This window comes from Patagioenas fasciata, chromosome 2, assembly GCF_037038585.1.
Source record: "Patagioenas fasciata isolate bPatFas1 chromosome 2, bPatFas1.hap1, whole genome shotgun sequence".
Classification (NCBI taxonomy): Eukaryota; Metazoa; Chordata; class Aves; order Columbiformes; family Columbidae; genus Patagioenas; species Patagioenas fasciata.
In genome coordinates, this window is record NC_092521.1 from 153,975,753 (window position 1) to 153,988,180 (window position 12,428).

The window sequence follows — 12,428 nt, forward strand, 5'->3', positions numbered from 1 at the left end:
TCAAGGTCAAATTTGAATTCTGACTTGTGCAATAGTGCAAGATCAATACTACAGATTCCAGCAAAGGGTTTATTTGCAAAGACAGGGTACTATGTCAAAATATCCTAAAAGAAATAGGTCTGCAACAGTAATTCTTGTCCTTTCACAAAAAAAAATTAGTAAAACTGAGTAAAACCTAACTAAGGAAACAAAATTCTTCCTCATATTTCTCTTTTGGAAAAATATACAAAATATCTATCTATTTACCTGCAGGCACCACATTCAAATGTTCCATTTCCTTCATGGCAGGCTGGACTATTGGGTTCTCCTTCACCTTGACACTGACATTCACAGATGAACTGGAGATTAATTTCCACTTCTTCGGTGAATCCCAGTGGTTTAATTTTAATTGTTTCATTTTGTCCTTTCTTGGGACATTCATTAGCTGTTACATTAATCTCAAATTTAACCTGCAAAGAAAAATAAATGGAGTGCCACATTACTAAAAGAAGTTTTGTCTGTACTATTAAAAAAATACTGAATGTTTGACATTTAAAATTCATTTTGTATTTGAGTAGCAGCACAAATACTGTAGGTTACCTCATCTCCAATTGAAATGTTAGAACATTTTCTCCCATCTTCTTGTGTGTCATTCACTCCATTCTTGCAGAAAGACTTATAGCTGATGGTCACTCCTTTCGGTAGCTTACTGTTTTCCAGGATAACCTCTGAAGAAAGGGACTAAACCAAGAGTTATTAGCTAACTTTGGACTGAGTCACACAAGCATTTTGCTGAAAGAAAAACACTATACAACCATAAACGGTTTAAGTGCCAATCCCATGGTCACTGTGGAATTATGTAAAATCCAATGTGCTGAGAAACCTTAGCCCAGGGCTGCCCACAGTCAGGCTGTGGTGACCCCTGCTCATGGCTGAACCCCGTTATATAAGGTCAGGGAAGGTCTCCACAGGTGTTGGAGGCACTTGTTTGCACCACGTGCTCCAAAGGAGCAATGGGGCTCATTTACACAACACAGCAAGGAAGAAAATATCTTGGAGCCAAACCCAGGAGTTCCTGAGGTTGATGAAGACATTATCTTTGGGGTTAAGAGGCTGAAAAATAGCCCTTTTCCATGAGGAAGAAAGGCAAAGACCTGAAGATGCTGAAGAAACAGTATGCATTTTGGTTGTGGATTTCATTTTTTAAAAAGGGAAAACATGGATGGCAACTTCTTCCCATAATGTTTTCAAGTGGCTTTAAGAATATATCTTTCTAGCTATCTAACCTCTTATTGCCATAGCATCCAAATCGCTAACATGATTTTACTGCAATGGTGGTATATTTTCAGTTTAGTACACTAATGTCGTATTTCGCAGAAAAAAATAAAATCTACCTTAGAGTATCTGCCTGAAAAACTTGCAATAACTTAGAAGCAAGAAAAGGTAATACAACGCAAATAAAATCGGAACTTACATTGTATGCATCAATGATCAGCTGGATCACATTGCTGGAGTTTGAAGACAATGTTCCCACTGCTGATTTTGGTATCAGATTTTTCAGTTCCTTTCAATATTTACAAAAGTAAAAGGAAAATTACAGTCTTACTATCAAAGAAAGTGTAGCTTGTACTAAAAATATCGGTTTGGACATAAAATGCTTTAGCGGATTAACTAGTCAAGATCAAGTACTTGAAAAAACAAGGCTACAGTGTTGCTAGTGCTTTTCATGATTTTTGAGGTTACACACAGCACTACTAATACAAATAAACATCCTGCCCTCTCTTCTCCTTTGCATTTTTGTATTCAATTTGGTAACAGAACACTGAGACCCCCTCTTGCACAAGTTGACCACATACAATATATCCTCAAGATCTTAAAGAAGAACTACACTTTCAGTGCATTGAAGATAGGCAGATAAAATACAATTTCCAATAAAAAGAAAAAAAAACATTTAATATAGTTTAAACCCCCTTGCCAAAAAACCAAAAACCACCTTGTTAGGTTAAAACGAGGAAAAATATGCATCCCCTTTACACAGTCATTTCCTATTTCACAATCACATCCAGCAGTTTAGTTTATTTTAAACATGAGGAATATAAATAGACCACAAAGGACAAAACACATTCTTTCATAAACATGTCTCTCGATTCAGCCTCCACACCCTCCTCAGCTATTTTGCTGTAAAAATATTCATAAAAATTAACACTGCAAACATGTTCTCTGTTCCCTCCTACCTACAAAGTATAAAGAGGGGCAAGGAGGAGGGCACTTTCTCCTTGGAAATTACACACACACAGAGTATCAATTTTAACAAGTAAAAAAAGGCTTAATAGTAAAAAATGTGAGTAGTAAAACATTACTTCCATGATTGCTTATTTCCATGATTATTTTAAGTAATTGTAATTATTTTAGAGCAAACCTGAGTCAGTCTTAGTGCTTGAGGGGAAAAAAGTACAGAGATCAGAAATGTGTTATTTATCTTTACCTTATAAACTGCCTGAAACTCCTCAGTAACAGCAAAGATTGTCTGAATATTGTTCTCACTAAGCTTCTGTACCAGATGAGCAATAGAGGGATAATCCTGTAAAAATCAAGCATAAAATGCCATTTCAATTTGGGACATATTGCCAGAACATCATACAGACAATTCACCTTTAGAAACACCCATGTGACTTGTAACCAGCCAGCTTATGTCACAGCTCTAAAAAAAACCAACCTCTGAAAACATGCACTGAAAAGATTCCATGTATGCCCCATGAAGACAGGTGTTTTTTCACAATAACATTATCATATTCCTTGCCACTTAAAATCTCCAGGTTAAATCCCTAATCAAAATGTCCTCAGAAAATTATGTTTGGTAGTTTTCCATGACTTATCTCAGTGAAAACCACTACCTTTTGCACTATTTCATAAAAAAAAAAAAAGTTCTGTTTTATTTTAGGTTACTTACTTCAGCTTTACAGTTTGTGTGTTCACACATTCCTAAAGTTATTGTATTTATGTCATCTAGCAAACGTTTTCCTTGATCTACCTATTAATAAACCATTAATACAATATTTTTAAGCATACCTTTACTATAAACTCTATATCGTAAGATTTCAAGCAGTCTTAAACTGGCCAAGAAGGTCTCTATTTTACAGTATTTTTTTTTACAGTACTAAAATGCTTTTGAACCCAAAGACTAGCAAAATGACAAAATAATAGGACAGAGCCACCACAGTTTGACAGTGGACATGCAGGATTATTAATTATTAAAAAGGTTAAAAATCAACAACACAAATCAGTGTTAAAGTTGCCATTTCTTGAAATTTTCCAATTAAGAGTGGATAAATTCTTGCACATTTGCTTTAGTTCCGCTAAAGTCACTTCATGTAATACAGAGGTAAATGGGTAAAGTTCAAGAGAGGCAGCAGTCTGAAACTATACCAGATGATCTACTGTGTTTTTGAGCTTAAGCATCACGAAACATTGATTTCTCTAGAAGATGACGCAAAGACTTACATAGTAGTGGCTCATTGTGTACATATTATTTTCCAGATGACATTTCCCATCATTTGGTAAAACAATTCCACCAAGTTTACCGTCTCCTGCAAAGTGAAATCCAGCATCCGTGGAAAACACCAGTAGTCTTGTAACGTTTCTCCAGCCAATTTGTTCCTTGGGAAACAACGAAATGGATTTTTGGTATTTTGCACTGATTTATTTTACAGCAGTGGGGACCAACACTTGAGAGATAAATGTGTGAAAAATCAGACAGCCTTAGGAGAAGTCATACTGCAAAAGCAACGTCTTCGAAATCACATAATTCACTCAAACCTTAAAAGCACTTGCATTTCATTAAATGTCTGCTCTAAAACACCTGCTGTAGGATTTTCACCAAAGGCAAGAAACATTCTTTTTGAGATGTACCTTGGTCTGTTCAGTTCTCAGAGTATCTGAAGATCAACAGATTTTAGAAATTGGGCACGTCAGCCCAGCTCTTCGATGCCCCCAAGTCCGCCCCTATGTCACCACCACACAGCCCGAGCACAGAGGACAATGTTGGTGTCCTGAGCACCGCGGCAACCTTGAATCAGAAGATTTTGGCTTGCCCGGTGTTAGGCTCTGAAGAATCATTAGGCTTTACCAATCTAGTCCAGATTTATAATCACGTGCTGGTTTTGGTCAGGATAGAATTAATTTTCTTCATAGCAGCTAGTACGGGGCTGTGTTTTTGATTTGTGCTACGAACAGTGTTGATAACACAGGGACATTTTTGTTACTGCTGAGTGGTGCTCAAACAGCTTCTCACCCCACCCCACCAGTGTGGAGGCTGGGGACGCACAAGAATTTGGGAGGGGACACAGCTGGGACAGCTGACCCCAGCTGACCAAAGGGATGTTCCATACCATATGATGTTGTGCTCAGCATATAAACCTGGGGGAAGAAGGAGGAAGGGGGTGAACATTTGGAATGATGGTGTTTGTCTTCCTGAGTCACCCATAGACGTGATGCAGCCGGAGTTTCCTGGAGATGGCTGAACACCCACCTGCCCATAGGAAGTGGTGACCGAATCCCTTGTTTTGCTTTGCCTGCATGCATGGCTTTCGCTTTACCTATTAAACTGTCTTTATCTCAACCCACGAGTTTTCTCACTTTTACTCTTCTGAGTCTCCCACTGGGGGGAGTGAGCGAGCGGCTGCGTGGTGCTTAGCCACAGGCTGGGGTTAAACCGCGAGAAGTCAACAGTTCGCCAGAGAACTGCCCTTTTTCACTGTACCATGAACATCCTGACCCACAGCTGCAGGGTCTAATTCTACAACCTGCCTTTTCCTATTTTTAAAAATTATTCCAGAGTTGAAGCCCCAGTTAATTTAAGGGGAGAAAACCATATGTAAAGGTCACACAAATAACCAGTTATCACATAAAGTAAAAAGCAACAAAAAGCCCCAGAACACTTAACACTGTACTTTTAAGATAAGACTTCTGATTGTTTCAGAAAGTCCTCAGTCCATTGATCAACAGTACAATAATATGGTAACAAAACAGCAAACCTGGGTATCACTTTTTTGGGAGTCCATGTTGTAGAGGTACATACAATGTTCTATCAGGCTACAGAAACAAAGAAGAATGCAGTGATCTAGATCAGATCTTGAAAAAAACCAAAAATCAGGTTTCCATCTACTTCTGTCTGAAAAGCTAGTTGAAGTTACAATTTACCAGACTACTCTGAAACAACAAGAAGCTCTCAAATAACTTGAGAATAGTTGCTTACTCTGGATATCATACACTTTTGAGCAGAATTTGACTCTTCTTTTAGAGCAGACTTAAAAACTTTATCTTTGGAATGCATCTCTCTGTTGCAAACACGACTTCTAATGGGCACTTTCACATTTCCTGGTTTCATTCGCTCATTAGAGGTCTCTACAAGAGGCAAACGCACATATCCACGCAGTCTGCCTAGTCGACCTTGTCTTGCTAGCGTGAGATGACGTGTTCACACGTTAGCCACCATAGAACACACAAAGGCTGTATTGAAGCAATTTCATCTAACAGAGCAGTGAAGAAAACAAATAACACTTACCCCACAAACTGCAACCTGCATTATCGCATCAAATCCACCTTCAGGAGAATCTAAGTTCCCGGAAATGTGCTGTTTACCTACAAGTTCATTGAATTTGTTTCCTTCACTGGTAAGGCTAAGCACGTTTTTATAGCTAAATGGACTTGTACAGTTCTGGTCACCTGTACAAGGATTTCTGAGTTTGGCTGGTGTTGTACTTATATATGGCATCACAGTTTTCTCCACAAAAGACCCAAAGCCTAAGACAGAACAACAAAAACCCTGTAAGTTAAAGAGAATTCAATTCTTCATTATGTCATGATACAATAGAATGCAAATGCATTCTAGCTGAACTGACAGCAGAAATATCTCTCATACTTGTTTACGTTCCACTTTCTCCATCAACACCAAGTACTCTTCTGTTCCTCGATAGGTTCCATGTATTAGAATATCTGCCATAATACTGCTAGTTTTAAAAAATTACACTTCACATGTTATCACACGAGAAACATCAGGAAGGAAACTTTTTTTTTTAGAATAGGCAAATCGTTCTCACCAATTCGAAAGTCTGAAGTTATTTTTTCCATTTCTAACATCAGAGCTGTTCCGAGACTCTTCACATTCTCTAAATCATCTTTCATAGAATAGGAGAGGTCCATAAGATAATAAAGGTCAATGGGGTAGTCTTCAGCTCTCTTAAATTTCAGTGAAAATGTTTGAGGTTCCCCTGTTTCAGAGATTAAAAGAAAATCAGAAGCCATTAAAAATTCCACAACCACACTGGCAAGATAAACGCTCTTTAAGGGAAATCTTTGAAATACTGATGGAAGTTTTGAACTAAAGGTGAGTGATTTTTTTCTGCTGCTAATTGAAATACTTAACATCAAATTATGTTGAAAAAAATTATTATGAAAAAATTCAGTAAGTATTTCATTCAGATGTCCAACTACATACTTCCAAGGTGTTTTACCTCCCCATAGAAAATTCTCACTGCCAGAATCAAGACACCCTCAGTTGCTAAAATTTCAAACCTTCATAACTGCAATAATTTTAACAAGGTTTCTGTAAGACCTCTAACGCAAATTTTCCATATTTGTTCGCATCCAACATGACCCCAAAAATTCTCAGTGCTTAGTTTAAAAAAAAAAATATATTTTTTAAAATAGGTTTATAGAAGAAAAATAATTTCTGGATAGAATACTTCAAGTTAGTTCGCATCAAATACAGGCTGAGAACACAGAAATAGCAGTAAGATAATTGCAAGCTACTATTCTTTGCAGTTGTAAGCCCAGATCCCAGGTTTTGCCAACAGAAGCACGTACTGTCACCCTGGTGTTGAAAGACACCGCAGGAAAATTACCCCCACCCTGCAAAATGTAAAAGTATTATTTTGCCTATTATACAGGAAATAAGGAAGATTATTAGATTTTTTTTTCCTTTACCCCCCTCAGTCGCTGAAGTTAAATGGCGATATTGCTGCTGCTCAAGTCTGCTTAATAATTAACAAACGTTTGCTTAACATGAGCAGAATTCGCAAACTTGGGAAACCATTCGATAGGCAAAGGGAATAGCATATGGATCACACAGTAGGCAGTATGGTTTTCATCAAAAAATAAAAAAAGCAAAAAGCTTTAGATTTTCCTTAGCTACTGTTTAAAAGAGCCTGCACAGACAGCAACTATCCCCCTCTGCAAGCACACAGTCCCTGATCAGAGACCTCGCGACCAAGACAAGTACTTAGAACAGAGTAATAATCTTTTGGCTAATGAGATTCTGGTTGCCCAGGTCCCTCATATGTTGTGATGAACAAACTTCTGTGTCAGAGGGACAATAATTTGGTTTGAATTTGAAGTTTCTAATTGTACATTAGAAATAAATAGGGGCAACACCAAAACACAAAATAACTTCCCCTTTGTTTCCTTACCAGGCTGAAATTCCTCAGATCATCTTGCAATTATTAAGGCAATTACCACCAAGCAGCTGACCCCCAGTACAGGCTCTTATTCCAGGTAAATACGAAGTACCTGTTGGATGTGTCTGCAGTACCCAGGAACTGCCCTTAGGAACAGTCTCCATTATGCTCAAGTACTGTATGAGCTACTGTTTTTTAGCTCTGTGTTTTTTCCCCTTATTTGAATTAAATGAAGTTATTTTTAGTGGCTGGAAACGGTACACAACTCCTTTGTTCTCATTACTGTAGTCTTGTGTCCACATCTTTAGCCTCTGGAAAGTAATTTTATGTAGAAATCCAAAAATATTGCTGCATAACTACAAAACCAATCAGTTCAGACACCCTCCAGTTTTACCTTTCTGATATTTGTACCAATCCATGTATCTATTTTCTCAGAAGTTCTATTGGGTACAAGTGATAATATCTAACCTTCTATACAAAAAAAAAAAAAAAAAAAAAAAAAAAAAAAAAAAATTCAAACAGTATTTGGAATATCTAAATTTCTAAGACCTGAATGGCTCTGCTATCATTCAGGTTAACTGAAAAATTGAGTTTCTGAAACAAAAATGGTTACACATTCAAAACAAAAAATGCAGATGTGGTGGTGACAGAAAAATCATCTAAAGACCAGAATGAAACTGTCCTTACCGACTCTTAGTTTCAGTACTAATTTTTGGGGCTGGATCTGTGTAATGTCCTCTGGTTTCAGCCTCTCTGCAGCACCTATCTTACGATTTGTTACTTCTTTATCTTCAAGCACTTGTTTGCTACCTCTGGGATTTTCTATATCTTCCATAGGACAGCCTTTACTCTTCAGTGCTGCCAAGTCATCACATCGTGCAGATGTTGGTTCTCCTTCTTGTAAAAAGTCCTAGAAAACACAGGCAAGAGTATCAAGGTTACAGCTATCTGTTATTTGCTATACTCTAGCCATAATGAGAAAAAAAAAAAACACCTTGTCAAAAATGTTAAGTTCAGTTATAAAACACATAGTCCTGAAATATGTTAAATTATACTAAATACATCAGTGACTACTGTTTAGTCCAAGACTTTGCACCTACGTGTACTTGTATCTATGTATAAGATGTAAGTGAGATGAAAGAAAAAACCACACAATGTCACTCTCTGACAAAAGCAGAAAGTCCTTTGAAATCGGCTACTCTAAAAGGGACAGCAGATGGAAAAAGCTCTCATCTACACATAGCTGTCAATAACGTGAACCTATTTGTACAGCCTGCTTGGCAACCGCCCTCCCTTTTAACCTTTTGGTTTTGTTTTTTTTGAAAGACTAATTAAAGATTATGTAAGTGTACCTAGGTACTCCACAACAAAATAATAGCAATATGCTGAGAGAGCAGGGGAAAGACAGACATTTCCTCTTTTATTTTGGGGCAATTCAATCAAAAAGTAAGATCTATAAGTAAAACCAGTAACTTTGTTCTGAGCAACAAATTACCATTACCTCAAATCTAAAAAGAGCTCTAACCATAAACACAAATAAATAAGGTTTCTAATTGTGAAACCTGGCAATTTTGATTCCCTCCCCTGCCCCACTATGCACCAAAAAAACTGTATCTTAAAGCTTGTCAGTTTTTGATGACTAGGACCTACAAAAAAATCTGACAGCTTAAGGCCAAATTTTAAAGTCAAGTCAGTTTACTAAAAATGTCTGAAGTTTACAAGCCCATTTGGGGGATAGTAAGCAGGTAGTAAATGGAAATAAATATACATTATTATCTTCTTATGAACCAACTGAAGAAGAGCTGTAGAAAATTTTTTTTCTGTTTCTAATCTGAAAAAGATGTTTCAGCATATACCAGTTAAGTCACACAATTTAAGATTATCTTACATTATGTATTTCCTGAATTTAATTTTTAATTGCATAAGAAAACACTTTTTTTATATTTCATAACGAAGAAAACAACCCACCCACACAAACCAATCTCCTACCTCCCAAATCTACCAACAATAGAAACTAAACCTTGAACATCTTTCTTTTATAAAGAAAACCTTCAATGTCTTCCCCTACTCCACCTAAATCTAAAATTAGCTCTTACTCTAATGTCACTGGAAGAATATAATTAAGCATACCCAGACAGATTCCATGTTGGAATGATTTTAAATAACTATGAGGCAGCCTGCAGGGTCTACATACGCTCACTATTTAGACAAGTAGAAGTAAACACATTGTGAAAAGCAATTCTGCACAAATCAGGACATCAGGAAAACAGTAGTATCCGAATTTTTAGGTAAAAGAAGTAATAAATTGAAGAGCTATAGGAAACTACCATTAAACAAAATAGACAAATATATACATTAAAAATATCTACACAAATTTGAAACCAAGGGAGAAAAAACAAACCATAAAAGGAATTTTTCAACACTTACTGTTTTTTTACACCAGCCACAGTTTGGTCCTGCTTGTATACATTCACCACATGATTTTGCATTAGCTTTTATACAGTCACTTCCACCTAGCAAAGAACACACCTCAGTCACTTCTTTTATAAAAAGGTGCTAACAACATTAGAATTTTCATTTGTTTCATTCTGGAATTGTAAACTACATTCTAAATACAAACAGGTTATTGACATGAGATATGACTGACATATTGCCATTAGCACTTGTCTGACAATGAAATATTTATCTACATAAGTAACTACTAAATATATATAGTTTTAAGGCAATATTAAACTACTGAGATGAAATCAAGTGACTTACCTTGCTGAGCAAATCCATTCCATATCAAGCAGCAGAGGACACCAGCCCATGCGAGCAATTTTAATTTAGTCTGAAATACATAAACAGAAGACCAAGTTCTATGACTTTTCATAACCAGTAAGTAGAAGAAAACAAGTTGCATGAAACTGCAGACATGTAACTGTGTTTCAGAGGAGACAAGCAATATGGAGCAGATGGAAACCAAATGATCTTTCTGTACCAGCCAGACAGTTTTGCTCTCATACAATCACGTTTGTGGGCTAAACTTTGTACTTAGAAGACATGAAACATGGCAGCTTCTTAAATTATTTTGAAATACTCTTATGTTAGGTAAACCAGCAAGCCATGAGAAATTTGGAAACACTGTTCAGCTGGGGGGGTGGGGAGGGGAAGAACCCAAACCAATCTATTGGCATCTTATGAAAACATATTTATGCTCTGTTGCCAGAGACTTCTAAACAAAGATACCACAGAAATACAAGACAGAAATGGAATTTCTCTATTCAAGTCTCTGTTTTAAGATAAACTTCAAGGCCCTTAAAGAAAAAACACTCTACCTGTAGTTCAGTGTTACAAATCTTAATAAAAGTCTGACAGAAAAAATAAATACATCTGAACTATATAATGTATAGGCTTTGAGATACAATTTGAATGCTTATAAACAACAATTTAAGGTTACTGACTTTTAATTTTCCCTAATTATTGGGGAGAATTCACTTAATACTCCAGAGTTAGGATTACACTCTATAAATAGCTTTCAAATAGACCATTTTTTCTCTAAACTTTTTCTAGTCTAATAGTAGGTAGTCAGCCAGTCTGTTGTCACATCTTTGACATTTCGGTACCACTTAAAATTCCATTTCTCTTTTATTCATTACAAGAATTCTAGACCCATGGACCCTGGCTGCTGATTTCCCTGGTCATCCTAAAATGTTATTGCTAATTAAAGCCTTTCCATTCATTCTGGAAACACCAATATTCTTAATAATTTTTTGTTCTAAAAAATCACTTGCAATATAGCCAAGAAAAAGTAAATTTGGCAATCTTTTAAAATCAACCTGTCATTTTCTAGAAGAAGTACTATTACTCATATGAATTAGTAGCGAAGTGAGCAATGCTTAAATTAGCACAGCAGTTGAGCTTTGGTTTTCCCACACTGATTTAGGGTCATTCATAATTACATTTTGTACATCCAGACCTAACAGAGAGTGGACAACTGCTCTAAAATCTAGTGGAGAAGGTTTTAAACAGAAGCCAACCCTTTGCTAACAAATTGTATCCGAAACCAACATGAGATGGTTCATTTTTTTCTGAGAAATCATTTTGGGCTGTTCTTCAGGGGCTGCTGTAGCTGGAAGGCAGAGGGGAGTTTAGACGCTGGAGAATTAAGAGACTTAATTGTGGAGTGACTTTGCTAGACGTTATGCACATAAGAAATTACTGTCTAAAAACACAAAATTGAACTGCAAATTATACCTTACTTAACTTTCGAACATTACTTATCACACCTATCTAATTCAGATTCTTCCCTCTGCTGATCACTACAGAGGTGATCAGTCCTTCATTTGCAGAAATGAACACTCTTTTATTAAGTCCCCTCTTAAAACAACCACCTGAATCAAACCTGTGCAACCACAAACCTTGATCAGCGGGGAACTGTGACCCAAGAAATGCAAGTAGGGAGAAGACAGATGAAGGGACTGAACCAAGGTCAGAGAAGGAGAGCAGTTAATGGTGTATGAGCACACTGATACCACCAGGAGTGTGGAGGGGAAAGCCTGACCAGCCTACTCAACTTTGAGGTTCTTTTTTGGTTTTATGGTAGGTATGTTCTGCGTTTAACAAACTTTACTTCCCACAAACACAGCAGTATTTTGTCACTCTAGAAGAAGTTTTCTTTAACTACAGCCCAAACAGGGTGGGCTTCTCAGTAAGAAAAAAACCCAAGCTGCTGGCTTCAGTTTAGTTCTGTCCTTTCTGTTAGCCAAAACGAGAAAATTATAAACAGTTCACCTTTTTAGGGCAGACTAGCAGCGGATGCACAGCAAGCCCAAGCAACTATATAAATAAGTCAGCAAAGAAGTGACACAGTGCTAAAACTATGACTAAGACCATTTGGAAGAGAAGCACTCTGTGGAAATGCATCTGCATGATGAATGTAGTTCTGGGCACAGATTCCCCATAAAGTTAACAAGGAAAATGTCCTTTCCCATATATGGCTGAGCTCAGGCCTCT

The 12,428-nt window shown here is 36.9% G+C and overlaps 1 protein-coding gene across 3 annotated transcripts in view; it reads right to left on the bottom strand.

Moving 5' to 3' along the window:
* Positions 1–12,428, bottom strand: part of ITGB1 (integrin subunit beta 1) — a 46,145-nt gene that overhangs the window by 15,893 nt on the left and 17,824 nt on the right. For 2 of the 3 annotated variants that reach the window (XM_065829822.2, XM_071805298.1), the window contains exons 2-11: positions 10,194–10,263; positions 9,861–9,946; positions 8,121–8,343; positions 6,078–6,248; positions 5,543–5,781; positions 3,481–3,636; positions 2,465–2,560; positions 1,454–1,543; positions 580–720; positions 247–449 (exon numbers count right to left, since the gene is read on the bottom strand). In XM_065829822.2, coding sequence (XP_065685894.1) covers positions 247–449; positions 580–720; positions 1,454–1,543; positions 2,465–2,560; positions 3,481–3,636; positions 5,543–5,781; positions 6,078–6,248; positions 8,121–8,343; positions 9,861–9,946; positions 10,194–10,263 — 1,475 coding nt within the window. Of the gene's footprint in view, positions 1–246; positions 450–579; positions 721–1,453; positions 1,544–2,464; positions 2,561–3,480; positions 3,637–5,542; positions 5,782–6,077; positions 6,249–8,120; positions 8,344–9,860; positions 9,947–10,193; positions 10,336–12,428 lie in introns of those variants that run through there. The other variant, XM_065829821.2, reaches the window with a different exon arrangement.